At 50.0% G+C, this 18,394-nt stretch overlaps 1 protein-coding gene, 1 long non-coding RNA gene and 1 other non-coding gene across 14 annotated transcripts; 1 reads left to right on the forward strand and 2 right to left on the reverse strand.

The window, feature by feature from the left end:
- Positions 1 to 3,023: 3,023 nt before the first annotated feature.
- On the reverse strand, positions 3,024 to 3,322 carry LOC148002288 (signal recognition particle RNA). The gene has a single exon (XR_015634997.1).
- Positions 3,323 to 9,388: 6,066 nt separating this feature from the next.
- On the reverse strand, positions 9,389 to 17,830 carry LOC120095920 (uncharacterized). Of its 9 annotated transcripts, none has more exons than XR_015634758.1 (4): positions 17,611 to 17,827; positions 16,403 to 16,601; positions 15,060 to 15,149; positions 9,389 to 10,012 (listed from the first exon to the last, which is right to left on the reverse strand). It is a non-coding gene; the product is annotated as an uncharacterized LOC120095920 (long non-coding RNA). The 9 variants fall into 9 exon arrangements; XR_015634760.1 differs by having other exon boundaries at positions 15,049 to 15,149; XR_015634753.1 differs by lacking the exon at positions 9,389 to 10,012 and adding an exon at positions 11,640 to 12,836 and having other exon boundaries at positions 17,611 to 17,830.
- Positions 9,877 to 15,036, forward strand: Tmem270 (transmembrane protein 270). 4 transcript variants are annotated; one of them, NM_001431985.1, is made up of 4 exons: positions 9,877 to 10,149; positions 12,361 to 12,464; positions 13,587 to 14,024; positions 14,734 to 15,036. In NM_001431985.1, exons 1-4 carry the CDS (start codon positions 10,113 to 10,115, stop codon positions 15,016 to 15,018), a joined length of 864 nt encoding a protein of 287 aa, NP_001418914.1. In that variant the 5' UTR covers positions 9,877 to 10,112; the 3' UTR covers positions 15,019 to 15,036. The 4 variants fall into 4 exon arrangements, with proteins under 4 accessions (NP_001418914.1, NP_001418913.1, NP_001418912.1 ...); NM_001431983.1 differs by lacking the exon at positions 9,877 to 10,149 and adding an exon at positions 10,434 to 10,539; NM_001431984.1 differs by lacking the exon at positions 12,361 to 12,464.
- Positions 17,831 to 18,394: the final 564 nt, after the last annotated feature.

The following is an 18,394-nucleotide window of genomic DNA, read 5'->3' on the forward strand; positions in this document are numbered from 1 at the left end:
TTAATTGGCTTGTTGAGGATGGTTGGGGTATGAACTTGGCTCCTTGGGGCCCAGACTGCCAGCCGGTCAGCCTGGCACCACTGCTACTTCTGTACAGTAAGCAAGCTGGGGCGCTGACCACCCGCTCCTGGCAGTTAGATTGTACCAGGTACACCATCCTACAGGGCCCTCCAGCTTGGCTGAGTGAACAGAGATGCAATGTTGGTGTGTCTGCATGCATGCGTGTAAGCGTGTATGTGTGCATGGATTGCAGTACAAATAAAAAAAAAATAGCGGAACCTGTTTCCGCGTGTACCCTGGCTGTCACGTTCTCTCGCTAGTTCTGGCTCCGGTAGGCCATTGGAACTAGCACTAATTCATCAGATTAGAATCTCTCCTGGTGGCTCTCTGCTAGCCACAGACTCTCTGGTTCCAGCTCCCCAGTAAAATCAAGACTCAACGAACTCTAACCCAACAATTAGATTTACGCGTTAAATTCTCAATCCACAATACATCCACACAATAAACTTACAACCAATTGATAAGGATATAAACTGTCCACCTAGATAAGATATAATTTAGTCATCTAGATAACACAAAATCCTGTGCACATCCATCCCTTAAGAATAGTCATAACCGGGGTTGGGGATTTAGCTCAGCGGTAGAGCGCTTGCCTAGCAAGGCCCTGGGTTCGGTCCCCAGCTCTGAAAAAAAAAAGAAAAAAAAAAAGAATAGTCATAACAACCTGTAATATGTGCAGAGAGGAATCTTAACATCTGCCTCCATGTTCCCCTGGCTGCCTCCACGGCTGACTCTGGCCTCCTCTGCCTCCCTAAAACTTTTCTCCTGCCCATCCTTCCTTCTTGTCCAATGACAGATCTCGTTCGATCCTGTACCTGCCTTTCCCTACATGACATCAACCTACATGCATGGTTTTGTGTGTGTATGTATGTGTGTGTGTGTGTGCGCGTGTGTGCGCGCGCATATGTGTGCATGTTTGTGTGTGTGCTCACACATGCATGTGCACAAGTGAGCACAAATGAGTGGGGTCCAGAAGTCGATGGGTGAGACAATAAGTGTCCTCAATCACTTCTTCCCGTTATGTGAGACAGAGTCTCTCACAGAACCTGGAGTCCTAATTGGCTGATCCTCAAGTTTCAGGAATCTCTTTCTAACCTCCCTCTGCCCCCACCCCTACTGCCCACACCCCCACCGCCCCCACCCCACCGACTCCACCCCCATTGTGGGTGTGACAGGTGCATGCATCTACCCCTGACGTTTTAGACCGTTCTGAATGAAGATCCAAACACAGGTCTATCTGCTTGAGAATCTAGCACCTCACCAACTGTGCCATGTGTCCCCCCCAACCCCAAGCATTACTAACCAGTGTCCTGGTGGGGCATTGCCTAGTCTCCTCTCCTCCGCCATGTTACATTGCTCCAGTAAACCTCTTTTGCAAAGGCACTGCCTAGTTCTTGGCAGAGCTAGGCTGGTAGGCTCTCCATTTCCCTGAGGGGTGTGCGTGCCTGTGTGCGTGCGTGCGTCCTATGTCCTCATGCGTGTGTGTGTGTCCTATATCCTCATGTATGTGTGTGTGTCCAATGTCCTCATGCATGTGTCTCTGTGTGTGTTCTATGTCCTCATGCATGTGTGTGTCCTATATCCTCATGTATGTGTGTGTGTCCTATATCCTCATGTATGTGTGTGTCCTATGACCTCATGCATGTGTGTATGTTCTATGTCCTCATGCATGTGTGTGCATGTGTGTGTGTGTGCGTGCGTGAGTCCTATGTCCTCATGTATGTGTGTGTGTCCTATGTCCTCATGCATGTGTGTATGCATGCGTGCATGTATGCGTGTGTGTGTGTGTGTGTGTGTGTGTGTGTGTGTGTCTGTTTATGTCAGGTGTCTTCCTCCATTACTTTTCCACCTGTTCTTTTGAGTCAGGGTCTTTCAATGAACCCTTTGCTCACCAATTGGGCTGGATAGCCTAGCCAGGGTCCTGGGGATCCTGCTGTCTCCACCTCCCTGGAGTGGCATTATAGATGTTCACCATTGTATCTGAGGGGTGTGTGTGTGTGTGTGTGTGTGTGTGTGTGCACGTGATACACACACACACACACACACACACACACACATATATATATATATATATATATCTCCTGTGGATTTGAACTCATGTCTTCACACTTGCATGCACTCTATTAACTGAGCCATCTGTCCAATCCTTCAGCTTCTGTATTGAACTGGCAGTACAACAGTACCGATGGACTTTAGGGCAGTGTTCTCCCCTGCTGTTGTCTCTGCTCCTTATTTATTTAATCGAACTCCTCTGCCCCATGCGGCTGAGATGCTGGGCAGCTCTGAGGGGCACTGCCACTCCCTAAGCCTGTGGGGCACCAAGGCCTATGTGGTGTGGAGAGAAGGATGGTTATATGTGTGGAGTGTGTGTGGGGGACTGGTTGCTCCCCACCCAGCTCAGCTTCCATAGGGTCAGGTAGGACATTGGGTGTCACTGAAGGGACCCCACCCTCATCATCGCATACAAGATTCTGTATGAGGATACACATGTCAGAGAGGCCAGGACAAGCCTGTCTATTCAGGACACAGATACTGTGTAGTGTGTGTGGAGAGGATGTGCCGCTGGGCCTAGTGTCCAGACTGGAGGCTCAGTGAAGGATGCTCCCGGTGAACTCTAGGGTTACATGGTGGCTCTGTATTTTTTTTTAATATTTAAAAGATTTATTTATTTATTATATATAAGTACACGGTAGCTGTCTTCAGACACACCAGAAGAGGGCATCAGATCTCATTACAGATGGTTGTGAGCCACCATGTGGTTGTTGGGATTTGAACTCAGGACCTCTGGAAGAGCAGTCGATGCTCTTAACCACTGAGCCATCTCTCCAGCCCTTTTTAAAATATTTTAATTATTACTTCTCTCTCTCTCTCTCTCTCTCTCTCTCTCTCTCTCTGTGTGTGTGTGTGTGTGTGTCTGTGTGTGTGTGTGTGTGTCTGTGTGTGTGTGTCTTTTTTTTTTTTTTAAGAGACAGGTCTCGCTATGTTGCCCAGGCTGGAGTGCAGTGGCTATTCACAGGCGCGATCCCACTACTGATCAGCACGGGAGTTTTGACCTGCTCCGTTTCCGACCTGGGCCGGTTCACCCCTCCTTAGGCAACCTGGTGGTCCCCCGCTCCCGGGAGGTCACCATATTGATGCCGAACTTAGTGCGGACACCCGATCGGCATAGCGCACTACAGCCCAGAACTCCTGGACTCAATCGATCCTCCTGTCTCAGCCTCCCGAGTAGCTGGGACTACAGGCGTGCGCCACCGCGCCCGGCGTGTGTGTGTCTTAATTGTTGTGACGAGACACCATGACTGAAAAGCACTTGGATGGAAAGGAAAGGGCTCATCTAGTGTACACTTCCTCAGCACTGTCCATCGTCAAAGGAAGTCGGGGCAGGAACTCAAACAGAACAGGAACCTGTGGGCAGGAACTGAAGTCATTTCTCATCTTCCACCATGGGGTTCCTAAAGTTTGAACTTAGGGTTATAAGACTCGATGGTAAGTGTCTTTAAATGCTAAGTCAAGTCTCTCAACCTGTTGGTCACGACCCCTTTGATAAATCCTTATCTCTAAAAACATGTACATTACGAATCATAATTACAGATATGAAGTAGCAACAAAAATAATTGTATGATCGGGGGTCAGCACAACATGAGGAGCTGTATTGAAGGGTTGCAGCATTTGGAAGGAGTTGAGTTTATTCAGAGTTTTTTTTTTTTTTTTTTTTTTTTTTTAACATACAGTCTTAGGATTTTCATTGCTGTGAAGGGACACTATGACCATGACAACACATGGGGTTTGGTTACAGTTTCTGAGGTTCAGTTCGTTGCCATCATGGTAGGAAACATGGCGGAATACAGGCAGACATGGTGCCGGAGAAGGAGCTGAGACTTCTACATATTGATCCAAAGGCAGCCGAAGGGAGAACTGTCTTCCACAGGCAGCTAGTAGAAGGCTCCCTTCCCCACTGGGCAGATCTTGAGCATAGGAGACCTCAAAGCCAACCCCTACAGTGATAGCACTTCCTCCAACAAGGCCACGCCTCCTAATAGTGCCACTCTCTCTGGGCCAAGCATTCAAACACATGAATGGGGGCCATTCCTATTCAAACCACCATACATACATTTTAAACATCATGGTTAAGAGAAAAGAGAGGATCTTGGGAAGAAACTAAGATATAGCAGCGAGCATGCGCATGCGCATGCACATGTGCACTTTCCCCAAGCCTTCGCCTAGGTTTCTTTGCAACAGACACGGAGCCACCTAGGCCATTCTGGTGGCTCATGAGTTAAATCTTCCGGCTGCTCAGAAATGTCCCTCCTCTTTTTAGAAAACTGGGACTATGGGTGGCTTTGGAGAGAGTTGGATAGCAGTCTGAGAAAGCAGCTGTCAATGCGCAAGGTAGTGGTCAGGACGTGGCTTTTGTTGTAATGGAATCTCTGGTAAGAGTCTTCAAAAACTGCAGGTTTGCATATGGAAAAGGAGAAGGGCCTTAAACGCGGAGTTGACTGTATCGGAATTCTAGATTCTCAGCTGGTGAAGGGTTTCTTTCCCTTTCCACATCCTTATATTTTCCCTTTAAAGATAATTTCTTTTTTCATTTCTTTTTTTTTTTTTTTTTTCGGAGCTGGGGACCAAACCCAGGGCCTTGAGCTTGCTTGCTAGGCAAGCGCTCTACCACTGAGCTAAATCCCCAACTCTCTTTATTCATTTCTTTATCTAGTGTATAATTAAAAACCCAATTGTGAAATTCTTAAATGTTTAAAGAGTATTTATTTTGATGTGTATTTAGGGATCTGTCCTCCCCTTCCACTGAAGTGTGCCCTGAGGACATCAGGGTTGGTGGCAAGCTTCTTGATTCACTGAGCTATCTCAGCAGCCCAAAGCCTGGCAAAGGCTGTCCCAGAATTTGTGATCTTCCTGCTTCTACCTCTTTAGCATAGGACACCAGCTCACTGCACAATGCCTGGCTCAAAATTCTTCTGTTGTGCAGCCAAGGAGCTGGCTACCTGTAGAGATCCCTAAAAGATTACAGGAACTTGCCCGGCGGCTTCCAGCAACAGTGTGGTGCCATGCCTCTTTTCCTGCTGTACCGGATACTCAGGCTCATTCTTAGAACGGGTGCAAAGTCTTCAGGACTTGTGGCTCCAAGGTGCAGGTCCCTTTCAGACCCTGTCTTAGGTTTCTAGTGCTTTGACAAAACACCATGACCAAACTCTAGGAGGAAAGGGTTTCTGTGGTGGTCTGAGTAGATATGGCCCCCATAGATTCATGTGTTTGAATGCTTGGCTCAGAGGGAGGGGCACTATTAGGAGGTGTGGCCTTGTTGGAGGAAGTGCGTCACTGGGGGTGGGCTTTAAGGTTTCAGATGCTCAAGCCATGCCCAGTGTTGCATGCAGTCACTTCTGCTGCTTGTGGATCAAGATGTAGGATGCTCAGCTCTTTCTCTAGTACCCTGTCTGCTTGCATGCTGCCATGCTTCCTACCATGATGCTCTAAAAATGTAAGACAGTCCCAATGAAACATTTTTCTCATTTAAGAGTTGCCATGGTCATGGTGTCTCTCCACAGCCGTAGAAACTGTAACTCAGAGAGTTTACTTCAGTTCACAGCTTGTAAGCCATCATCCAGGGCAATCAGGGCAGGAACTCAAGGCAGGAACCTGGAGGCAGGAGCTGATGCAGGGGCCATGGAGAAATACTTGCTTATTGGCTTGCTTTCCATGGCTTGCTCAGCCTGCTTTGTTATATCACCCAGGAGGACCAGCCCAGGGGTGGTACCACCCACAGTGGGTTGGACCCTCCCACATCAGTCATCTATCAAATACCCCACAGAAGACAGAGAGCCAGACTGGACCTGGCATGGGCTTTTGAAACTTCAGAGTCCATCCCAAGTGACACACCCACTCCAACAAAGCCACACCTCCTAATCCTTCCCAAACAGTTCCAATCCGGTCTGAACATTTTCTCAGTTGAGTTCCCTCTTCTGAAACAAAACTCGAGCTTGTGTCAAGTGGACACGGACTGGCCAGCATGAACCCTGAGTGAATTATGTGTTGAAGAGTCTGATTTGGAGGTTACAGGACCAGTTCCAGAAGAAGCCGGGTAGGGGCAGTCCTTTGGACAGGGCTGCCCCAGAGCAGAATAGGGAGGTGCCAGTGAAGAGAGGGAGTCTTGGTGCAGGGTAATTGTGGCATGGTGGGCATAGAGACAGGCATTTTCCTTCCTCTGGTTTGTCTTCTCTTGCCTGCTTCATGATCTGTTTCCCCTCTGCATGGGTCTCTTCTCCCCACCTACTTTCCATCTCATCTTCTGGGTGGTACGTTGCCCAGGCGGACCTCAGACTCACTGTGTAGTCAACGATGACTGTGGATTCCCCATCCTCTGTCTCCATCTCTGGAGTGTGTGCAGGAATTCAAGCATCATGTGCCGCTACTTCTGGTTTATACAGGGCTGAGGACCAAAACTCAGGGCTCTGTGCAGGCTAGGCAATCCTTTTACCAACTGAGCAACATCCCTGGTCTAAATTCTCTCTGTCTCTCCCTGTCTTTGTCTCTGTCTGTCTTTCTCTCTGTCTCTCCTCCCTCCCTCTCCCTCCCTCCCTTACTCCCCCTCCCTCCCCTTCCCCCTTCCTTCTTTCCTTCCTTTCTTGTGTCTAAACTCAGGCCTTGCACATGCTAGGCAGGGGCTCTACCTATACCCCAGCTCACTTTAAAAAAAATTTTTTTGATGGGGAGGTGTGATGGTTTATATGCACTTGGCCCAGGGAGTGGCACTATTTGGTGTGACTCTGTTTGGAGTAGGTGTGGCCTTGTTGGAGTAGGTGTGTCGCTGTATGTGGGGGCTTTAAGACTCTTATCTTAGCTGTCTAGAAGCCAGCCTTCTAGCAGCCTTCAGATGAAGATGTAGAACTCTCAGCTCCTCCTGCACCGTACCTGCTTGGACGCTGCCATGTTCCGGCCTTGATGATAATGGACTGAACCTCTGAACCTGTAAGCCAGCCCCAGTGAAATGTTGTCCACATAAGAGTTGCCTTAGTCATGGTGTCTGTTCACAGCAGCAAAACCGTAAGACAGGAGGCGAAGTGGGTAAGGCATTTGCCATGAAAGCCTGGTGGTTTGAGTTCGATCTCTAGAATCATATAAAGGTGGAAGAACAAAATCAGCTCCATAAAGTTGTCCTCTGACTTCTGTGCACTGTCTTTCAGACCTCATAGATGTCCTCTGGTGGTCTGAAGGAGAATGGTCCCCATAGGCCAATAGGTTTCAATGTTTGGTCCCCAGTTAGTGGAACTGTTTGGGAAGGATTAGGAGGTGTGGCCTTGTTGGAATGGGTGAGCCACTTGGGATGGACTCTGAAGTTTCAAAAGCTTATGCCAGGCCCAGTCTGGCTCTCTGCCTGATGCTTGCAGATCACATGCAAGCTCTCAGGTAGAGCTCTAGCACCATGCCTGCCTACTACCCACCATGCTCCCTGCTATGATGGTTATACATTAATCCTTAGAAACTATTAGCAAGCCTCCAATTCAAAGCTTTCTGGGATAAGCTGCCTTGGTCATGGCATCTTATCACAGCAATAGAACAGTAACTAAGACATCATAATATTAATAATTAAAAATAAAGACTTTGACAGGGTCACCAGGGTATCCCAGTCTGGCTGGGAACTCACCAATCCCCTTGCCTCAGTCTCTCGGGGGCTGGTAACACAGGTAGGTGCCATCACATTCAGCTGAGTCTTTGATATATTTACCTGCATGTCCAGAACGATATACGTAGTATTTCATAGAGATTTGGGGAACATACATGAATGCTGTCACGCTACACACAGCTCTGGGGAGCTTTCTCTTTGCACTTAACCTTCTTTTCCAGACCTCTCCACGCCAACCCATACAGATTTCATTTATTCCGGCCAACCTTGAGTCACCCCTCAGAGGAGTTTCCAATTTTATTTATCCCTCTCTTTACTGATGGGAAGACCTGTCTGCAGTTTTGCACTTATCTTTGTTTCTGAAAGGAGCCCTTTTGCCTTTGTGAAGTAGGATCGTTGAAATGAGAGCACATAAATGGTAATCTAGGCAGGGGCTCTACCACTGAGCCACGCCCCCAGCCCCTCACTGGGGGATTCTAGGCAGGGGCTCTACCGCTGAGCCACGCCCCCAGCCCCTCACTGGGGGATTCTAGGCAGGGGCTCTACCGCTGAACCAACCATTCAGCTATTTGTCTATTTCTAGTTTTAGCTGCCCATGTGTTTTATGGGCAGCTTTGTATGGTCATATCCTGTATGAATCTTGGAGATCCTGCATCAGGCTCTGGGCTCTGCATGAATTTATATTTGCCCCCTAAAGTCACTGGTGCATGATGTGCTCCTGACTCTTTTGTTTTTGCTAAGGAAGGGGAGATAGCATCTCAGGGTGCCTTTGATTCACATCCCCACCCCCACCCCCACCCCCGATTGCTAACACGATTTGAGATTTGACCATCTTTGCACAAACCTCATGGGTGGTTCTTTCCGTTCCTTTTGTTGTTAACTATCTTTGCCCACGCTCCATCAGGCCCTTTGCCTTAAAAAAAGATTTTAAGCTTTCCTCCCTCCCTCCCTCCCTCCTTCTTTTCTTTTCATTTTTCTTCTTTCTTGCTGTGGTCTTGCCTGTGGAGATGAGAGGGCATCTTGGGGCAGTAGTTTTTATTTTTCCAACATGTGGGTTCTGCGGATGGAGCTAAAGTGGTTGGTATTAAGTACTTTAACCTTGACCTCTGATATCTCTCCCTCCTTCCCTCTCCCCCACCCTCTCCTCCCTCCCTCCCTCCCCCTCCCTCCTTCCCTCCCTTCTTTCTTTCTTTCTTTCTTTCTTTCTTTCTTTCTTTCTTTCTTTCTTTCTTTCTTTCTCCATATTGGAGTGAAACTCAGTCTCTTGCACATGCTAGCCATATACTTTATTCACCACCTCCAAATTTCAGCAGTTGCTTCTCTCCTTAAACCATGTGTGTCTCCAGTCTGGGTTCAAATGCAAGTCAATAGTCCTGACAGCAAGTGCTTTACCTCCTGACCTGGTATTTGATTCCTTCTTTCCTCTCTTTCTTTTTGAGACAGGATCTCTGTCTCTGTCTCTGTCTCTCCTCCCCTCTCGTTATTTCAAGACAGGGTCTCTCTGCGTACCTTGGCTGTCCTGGAACTCACAACGTAGACCAAGCTGGTCTTAAACCCAGAGGTCCCCTTTGCCTCTTGCCTCACAACTGTTGGTATTAAAGGCATGTGCCACCGTGCCTGGCTCCATTATTTTATTTCGAATTCGTTCTTTCATTATTTTCTGGAGTTTACAAAAATCATCGATATGACACCACGCACATTCATATGGGAACTTTTATTTTTATCTCGCTGAAAATGGCTCTTTTCAAGTTGCATAAATTAAAAAACAATCACGTTAAAAGACTTGAAATAGCATGTGGGGCAGAAGACTCAGAAGTTAGCCTCAGATACCTAGAGAAATGGAGGCCTGGCAGGGTGCGTGGCTTGCAGAGTCCTGGCCTCAATCCCCAGTTCTGCACAAATAATGAGAGAGCTAAATAAGGGGAAGACTCTGCATCTCATTATCTCGGGTTGGTTTCCTTCTTGTAACCCAGGCATTGACAGGAAATCCACAAGGATCTCTCAGGTGCCTCAAGGAGGTTGCTACCAGGAAATCAGCCTTGCAAAATGAGAAACATTCACGTGCCTTCCAAGGGCCCTGCTCCCCCCTGCGGTGTCTTCTGCCCCCGCGCGACCACATCCCGGTACTGCACCCGCTCGGAGCTCTTTTAGGTCTTGCTCTGGGGATGAGATCATACTTCTCCAGAGAGAGAAGCGGAATGGCGCCCCCTGGCGCGGTGCAGGGGAGCATACACCGATTCCTTTGTGCTCTCAGCTGGTCCTTCCTGGTTCTCTGAATGGAGAAACTCCAAGACTGCACACTCATTCTCCAGCCTGAAACTGATGGGGACAGGGAAGGGACAGGGAAGGGACAGGGAGAGAGGCCTGGTGGTGAGGATAATGGGGTGTCAGTTGAGGAAGCTAAGCTGGGGCTTCTCCTATGGCAAATCTGCTACCCTCAGGGTCCGATCTGGAAGGTAAGTCCATACAGATTTGTTCTCCTCATCCCTCCTTCATTTTGTCCTTCTTTCTCCACATCCCCGTCTCCCTACCTCTCCACCACCCATGTCTGGCAGATAAACTGAGTAGATAGAGAATTGATCCTAGGGATCAGTTATCCGGTCTGTGATGACCTTGTAGCCAGACTTGAGCTCAGAGGAGCAGGTAAGGGGATCAGTGGAAAAGGGTAGTGTGTCATGTGGCAACTGGGTCCCCATGGCAACTGGACCCCCACCCTGTGGCATCTGTGAGGTCACCCTGCCTCTCCTGGCTGGAGGAATGGACGGAGGCCAGACATGGAGGCCGCTCCCCGGGTCAGATTTGGCCTTCCTAGAATTCTCCTGCAGGTTGGGAAGCTCTCTGCGCTGGTAAGCATGGTGCGAATAGGGGACCTGTAGAGAGCCAGCCATTTCCAGCCCCCAAGGGGTAAAGGGCTAACTCCAGAGTATTGTGGCATGGCTGTCTACCCACAATCTCACCTCTTTCCCCTCCCCTACCCCTCTTCTCTTCCCTCTTCCCCATATACCTGTGTGTGTGTGTGTGTGTGTGTGTGTGTGTGTGTGTGTGTGTGTGTGTGTATTTGAGACAAGGTCTTATTATGTAGCCCTGGTGTCCCCGTACTTGCTATGTAGACCAGGGTGGCCTTGAACTCATAGAGATCTGCCTGTCTCTGCCTCCCCTGTGCTGAGACTAAAGATATACTCATCATTACACCTGGCTCTTTCTTTCCCATATATATGTGTGTGTATATATATATATTATATATATATATATTATATATATATATATATATATATATGTATTGTGTGTGTGTGTGTGTTGGGAGTCAGTTCTCCCCTTCCACCGTGTGGGTCCTGGGGGGATTGAACTCAGGTTGTCAGGCTTGGCAGCAAGCGCCTTTAGCTGCTGAGCCATCTCATTGGCCTACTTTCACCTTTTCTTTCTTTCCCTTCCCCTTCTCCCTCCCCTGCTTCCTCCTTTTCTTTCTCTCCTGTCTTTCCAGTGTCTTAGTCTGTGGGTATAGGTATGATGCATGTACATGTGTGCAAATGCCTGTGTGTGCACATGGAAACCAGAGGAGGACGCTCTCTCTCCTTTATTTCTTTGATCCATGGAACTTGGAGCTGATAGATTTGTTTGTTAATTTTATTTTGTTAGGCAGTTTTGCAAGCCCCAGAGATCCTCCTGTCTTCAACAACACCTTCAGTACTGGGATTGCATGCATGTACTGGGCCATATATGCCCTGGGCCATGTGTGCACTGGGCCATGCCTGCCCTGACTTATGATGTTGGCACTGAGGCTGGATATCCTCATGCTTCAGCAGCAAGAACTCTCTCCTCCTCCCTCCCCTCCTCCCCTCCTTCTCCTCCCCCTCCTCCTCTCCCTCCCTCTCCTCCTTCTCTCCCCCGATTCCCCCTCCTCCTCTTCCTCCTCCTACTCTTCCTTCTCCTCTTTCTCTTCCTCTTCCTCCTTGTTGCCAGTGTGATCCTCCTCCTTTTTTCTGTGTAGCCCTGGCTGTCCTGGAACTCTGTAGACTATGCTTGACTAGAACTCAGAGACCCACTTACTTCTGCCTCCTGAGTGCCGGGAGTAAAGGTGTTAACACCACTGCCTGGCTTCAGCAGTGAGCACTCTCAATTACGGAGTCATTTCTCTAGTCCTCTCTCTTTCTCCTCTTTCTCTTCCTCTTCCTCCTTACCTCCTCGCTGTCTCACTATGTGGTCCAGGCTGGCCTGAAACTCACCACTGTAGCCTAGGCTAGTTCCAAAACGTACTGTATAGCCCAGGCTGGCCTTGAACTTCTGACCTCTGCTTAACGGCAGTCGTGAGCCCCATGCTTGGCTTTCTATCCTGGTCCTTCAGAACCCACAGTTCCCAGATGGTCCCATAGATATTGGGTATTAGGGGGTCGGTCCAGGTTGATCATCTCTGTCACCTATGGGCTGGAGGCTTTAGGCTCTACCAGAGAGGGATGCACTTCACTGAGGAATTCTCAATTACAACCTTATCCCCCCATTAATCCCGCTTCCTGGCATGTAGAAGTCACCCTTGAACAGCCTGCCACTCAGACGAGAGACCTGGAAACCTGTCTCTCCTTCTACACTTCTCACAGTAGGTCTCTCATTAAATCTGCCATCCCTCTCCCCTGTCTCCACATCTCTGTCCTTAATGATACCTTTATGCCCAGCTTTCCTCATGATGACAAGGGCAACCAGGGTCCCAGGCGAGCCCAGGGATTTGGGGGAAGCCAGCCAGCCGTGTGTTCGAATCCCACAGTTAATCAGAGGGGAGGTAATTTCTACCATTTTCTTTTAAAATTTTATCAATCATTATTGTGTGTGATGTGTGTGGCTGGTGCTCCATTGCCGTGGCACCTGTGTGGAGGTCAGAGGATGATTTCAGGGAGTCAGTTTCTCCCCTCTCCCCTCTCCATGGGCTCTGGGACCATCCTCAGGTCACCAGGCTTGTGGGGCAAGAGCTTGAACCACCGAGCATGCTCTGTTGCTCATTTGTCTGGTTTCATGTAGGTTAGTGTTGAACTTCCCATATAGCCAGAGAGCCTGGAACACCGGATGCTCCTGCCTCCGAACTGCTGAGCTTACAGGCGTGCAGCGCCTCTCCTGGTTTCATGCAGGACTGGGGCTTGAACCGAGGCTTTCATGACTGCAAGGCAAGCAGGACACAGCTGAGCTCTGTCCCCTAAGGTCACTCTTTTTTTTTTTTTTTTTTTTCTTTTTTTGGAGCTGGGGACCGAACCCAGGGCCTTGCGCTTGCTAGGCAAGCACTCTACCACTGAGCTAAATCCCCAACCCCCCCTAAGGTCACTCTTAAGGAGCTGGCTCAGCGGTTAAGAGCACGGACGGCTCTTCCAGAGGTCCTGAGTTCAAATCCCAGCAACTTCAAGGTGGCTCACAGCCATCTGTAATTGGGTTCTGATCTGTGACAGATGCTCACATTAAAAAAGTCACTCTTAAAAAATAAAATCTTGGGAGGTAGAGGCAGGCAGATCTCTGAGGTCAAGGCCAGCCTGGTTTATAGATCAAGTTCCAGGAGATCCTACACAGAGGTGGGGAAAAAAAGATTGTAGGCAGGGCATGATGGCACTCAGCAGGTAAAGGCGGGAGGATCTCTGTGAGTTCAAGGCTAGCCTTGTCTACACAGTGATCTTGTCTACACAGCAATCTCCAGGACAGTCAGGATTACTTTGAGAGATCAGGTCTCAAAAGAAATAAAAATCGAATGAATGAATGAATGAATGAATGGATGAATGAATGAATGAGACTGTTCTTGTGCATTACAAGTAAACTGAGGCTTAGCTCACAATGACTGGGCAGCCCCTATTTCTAAAGCACTGGTTGGGTTCCACCCCAGGTTGGTGGCACTGGTGACACTGGTGTCCCCGTCTTCCTACAGCTGATCCAGAACCGTATTCACTTGTACCAATTTCTCCTTCTGAAGATGGCCATCTTTCAGCACTGGGTGTCGGGACTAGCCCAGGAAGCCCGGGGTTCTGGCAGTGACCAGGCCTGCCTACTTCCAGAAGTCATCATAACCTATGCTCTGGGCTTGGTCCTTCGAGCTGGACTGGCATTGCTGTGGGTCCCTATGTGGCTGCTGCTCTGGGGACCCAGGTTGTCATACAGAGTCGGACTGTGCTGCACCCACACTATGAAGCTGGCCCTGGGGCACCTCTGTGCCTGGGAACCTCCGGGTCTGTCTCCAGCCACCTTCAGGGACCTGTTTCTATCCTGCCTGCATCGCCTGATGCTGGTGGCCTTGCTGGTACTGCTGCTAACCTGGAAGCTGTTGCAGAAAGCCCATCACTCCAGTCTGGGCTGGCTGCACAGCCAGGTGGGTTGACAGGGATGCAGGCTTGGGAGGCAGCTGGTCAGTACTGGGCATGGGAAGGTCCTGGGGCCACTTACCATGCTCTCTCTCTCTCATTCTTATTTTTAAAGCGTGTGTGTGTGTGTGTGTGTGTGTGTGTGTGCGTGCACGCGCACGCACACGCACACACACACCTGCGTGCACATGTGTGCCCGTGTGCAGATGTCCTCTGAAGCCAGAAGAGGGCATCAGATTCTTTGGGACTGGAGCTGCAGGCAGTTGTGAGCCTGTGCCCACATTATCTAATGTGGGTAACAGAGACCACACTGGAGCCCTCTGGGAGAGCAATAGTTGCTCTCAGCCACAAACCCATCTCTACAGCCCAGTACAACATTACTTTTTTTTTTTTTCCCAGACAGGGTCTCTCTATGAAACCTTGGTTGTCCCGGAACTCAATTTGTAGAGCAGGCTGACTTTAAACTCTTAAAGTTCTGCCTGGCTCTGCTTCCCAAGTGCTGGGAATCAGAGAGGTGCGCCACCACCTCCTGGCCCTTAGAGTGTTACTTACGAAAAAAAAATTGTGTGCATGCATGCTGCACTCAAATGGGTGTCGGAGAACAGCGGGGTTTGCTTCTATTCTTCCACCATGTGTGGGCTGGGGCTCAAAGTCGGCTTACGTGAGCCATCTTTCCAGTCCTTACCAATGCTCCTGCCTGTCTGGACCCTCCTATAGAGTTCTATGCTCCTGGAAGCCCTGGCTTTGCTGAGACGCCTCTACCTGTGGGTGGAGCACAGGACCACACTCACTTCCTGGAACCTGGCCTATCTTGTCACTTGGACTACCTGTCTCGCTTCCCACCTGCTTCAAGCTGCCTTTGAGCACACAGCCCAACTGGCCCAGGCCCAGGAGGTCTCATTCGAGGAGACCTCAGAGCCCTCATCTCAGTTCTTAATTCCAGAATCCTCCACCACCGAGTCTGGACCCCTCCCTTCCCAGCCTGAAACCCCCGGAGAATAAATGTGTCCCCCACCTGCCCTTCAGACTCACCACCTTTTTACCTCGATGGACTGGAAGGCTGTTCTGCGTCATGTGGTGCACGTGCCTGTGCGTAGGAGCACACAGGGGTGAACTATCAGGCTCAGGCACTTCTGGGAAGAAAATCACATTCCTCAAGTGCCTTTCAGGTGTCACGCATCATGCTCCTCAGACACTTTACACATCATTTGCTCTGTCTCCTAGCAACCCCAGCATCTGGCTTGACTATCATTTTCCACACAAGAAAACTGGGCCTCGGAGACTGGACATTTCCAAGGTCATAGAACATACCAGAATCGGCTCAGGTCTCCAGATGGCTTTGTTTCCCGCCCAGGCTGCAGAGTCTAAATCTATGTCCCTGGTTCTTAGCTCCCCAGGGATTTGAAGGGAGCTGGGCAGTTAGAGACTCTGGCCTCTTGAGGGTGCCAGGACCTCACAGTTTAGAGTCGGAGACAACATTTGGAGTAGCTTAAAGTCTGAAAGCAGCTTATCCACTCACCCACACATAGGTATAGGTCTGCACGCTAACCACTGCATCTACACACCCTCCAATTATCCAGAGGACCCTCCCTGTCTCCTCCCTCCCTTCTTCCCAACTTTCTCTCTATCCCTGCCTCCCTCTCCCCTCTGTCCCCCTCTCTCCCTCTTATCTATCCGTTCCCTCACTCCTGCCTCCCTCCTTCCCTCCCCCTCCCTCCTTCCCCCCTTTATCCATCCATCCATTCCTCCATCCACTCAAAACCCATCCATTTATCCATCCTTCCAAACATCTCAGATTCACCCATCGATTCTTCTATCCATCCAAAAGTTCAGCCACCCACTCGCCCACCCAGCCACCCATCAATCCATCTGCCCCAAAACTCATCCTTCCATCCCTCCACTCCCCAGTCCATCTATTTAATCCCCAAATGCATCCATCCACCCATCCTGCCCTCCACTCTTTCACAGATCCATTAGTTAGCTTGTTCTTTCCTCTTCCCAAAATGTCACATCACAAACTACCACTCTCCCCGGGCAAGAGAAGACTTATCCAGTCCCCTCAGCCTCTCACTGGCAAAGGCAGGCTCCTTCAGACATGGGCTAGCCCAGGCTCCGGCCCTGGCCTCAGATGAGTGATGCTTAATGAGGAAAGGGGAGGGGCTTGTTTCCTGAGAGTCAGCCATCACCCCCTCACCCCTGTCCCTGGCTCAACTCCTGGCACATCCGTGTGTGTGTGTGTGTGTGTGTGTGTGTGTGTGTGTGTGTGTGTGTGTAGGTTCAGAGAACCTATTTCCCCTCACCTCACCCTGTTCCTCATCTTCAGGGCTGCTAGTGCCTCCCCTATGGCTGTTCCCTGCTCTTCCTCCAAATACAAGAAGCAACTTACCTGCCTTCAAGAGACCTCAGAGTGGGCTCTTTTTGTTCAAGGGAGCACGGTTGCTGGAGTGTGTGGAATGGCCTACAAGCTCCTGATGAAAGGACAGCCTCTTCCGGCTTCCAGAGAGCCCAGAGCTTGCTGGGGGAGCCTAGGTACCAGACCCAGGAAGGTGTTTGAGCTGCCTGGGACCAGGGTAGGGCCTCTGCATCTAGACAGGAACAGAGAAAAACACAGGCCCAAGGCGGGAAAGGAAGGTGACAAAGATCCGAGCAGGGGGACACAATGCTAAGTGGGGCGGGGCTGGGGCTGGGATGGAATCGGCCTTGGCATTGAACTGAGGTGAGATTGTCTCTGCGATACTGGCGATTTTTTTTTTTTCTTTTGGTAGCTCCCCGCCCCCACCCTGCCCCCATGTGGCATTCGTTGCAGACAGGCAGGGGACTTGGGGTGGCAAGAGGTTGACACACACCACCTGTCACTTTCTACCTCTCTGATCGCCTCTGAAGGTCGCTGATTTTGCCAGACTGGCTGGCTGTCTACATCTCCAGGCCCCTGTTTTTGTTTTATTATTGCTGTTGTTTGCCTTTTGAGACGGTGTAGCTCCGGCTGATCTGGAACCCACAAGGTAGACCGAGACCTGCCTGCTTCAGCCTCCTTAGAGCTAGGATTAAAGGCATGGGCCATCACTCCAGGCTCTTTTTGCTTGGAGACAGGTTGGTCCATGCTGGCCCTGAAACTGCAGTCGTTTCTCATTCTAAACAGCTGGGTCCGCCCGCCCACCAATCCCGGCTTTGGAATCCCCTCGGAGGGCAGCGGTGGCCTTCCTTGGACTGGGACATAGTTCTGGCCTGGCAGTTATTGGGTCCTGTGACTCTCTGCCCTTGCCTTCCCATGAGGCCTTGGATGAGGCTCTTGCCCCGGTCTCAGCCTCAGTTTCCCTGTGTACAGATCATGATGAGGGGAGGTCACCCTCATTTGATGACTAGCTTACCTGCAGACTGGTTAGGTCAGCCTCTTGTATGCACAGCCCTGGCCAGTGAACCTTTACACAAGCTCATGGAATCTGACCTCTGAGATCCCTGGCCCCAGATACCGCTGTGTTTGCTTTAGAGCCTTGAAGAGAAATACTCCAGTCTCTTAAAGACCCTGGTGGCCTGGGGCTAGGATTTGGGAGAAAGGATAAGAGTATCCTTCCGGTTGCTGCTCTGGCCTCTCACCTTAGCTCATTGACGGACTTTCCTGCAAGCTGAACAACCAACCCAGGCTTATCTGCATGCAAAAGATTCTCATGGCTGGGCTGGTTCACTGCTGGTGTTCCCTCATAGACGGGAGGGCTCGGTAGGCTCACCGGATCCTCTAACCTGATCTTCCAGACATTTCCTTCCAGCCATTTGTAGGCAGTCAGTCCTTCCCTAACAGCACATGCTTTGAGAGGGCTGGAGTACACAGTCTAGGGAAGACTAGGAGAAGGGAGTGCCAACTTTGTGGCCACAAAGGCGTCATCGGCATGCGACACGCAGACCTTCCAGGGTAGCTGCTTTGGACTCACCCATTCTTATGAGCCCATAATCCTTCACTCGAACCGTATGGGAAAGCCCAATAAACCCATTAGTTCTCTGGGTGCAAGTTCAGTTTGTCAGTGGAACCTTGGGAAGAGGGGGATAGATGCTCACACTCCAATGTGGAAGGAATTGTGTGTGAGCATCAGCATGTGGACCACAGCACATGTGTAGAGGTCAGAAGACAATCTCTGGTGTTGGTCCTTGGCTTCTGCCTCACTTCAGACAGTCTCTGCTGACCCATTTTATATACCAGGCTACTTGGCCAAGAGATTCTCATGTCCCACATGTCTCACCCTAGGAGCACTTCAGCTGGGGATCCTTGCACCCAGCTGCATGTGGCTTCTGGGGATTTGAACTCAGGTCCTCATGCTTTTGTGGCAAGCACTTTATCCACTGAGCCATATCCTCAGCCCTTCAGCTGCCCCATAACAACACACAG

This window comes from Rattus norvegicus, chromosome 12, assembly GCF_021556685.1.
Source record: "Rattus norvegicus strain SHRSP/BbbUtx chromosome 12, alternate assembly SHRSP_T2T, whole genome shotgun sequence".
Classification (NCBI taxonomy): Eukaryota; Metazoa; Chordata; class Mammalia; order Rodentia; family Muridae; genus Rattus; species Rattus norvegicus.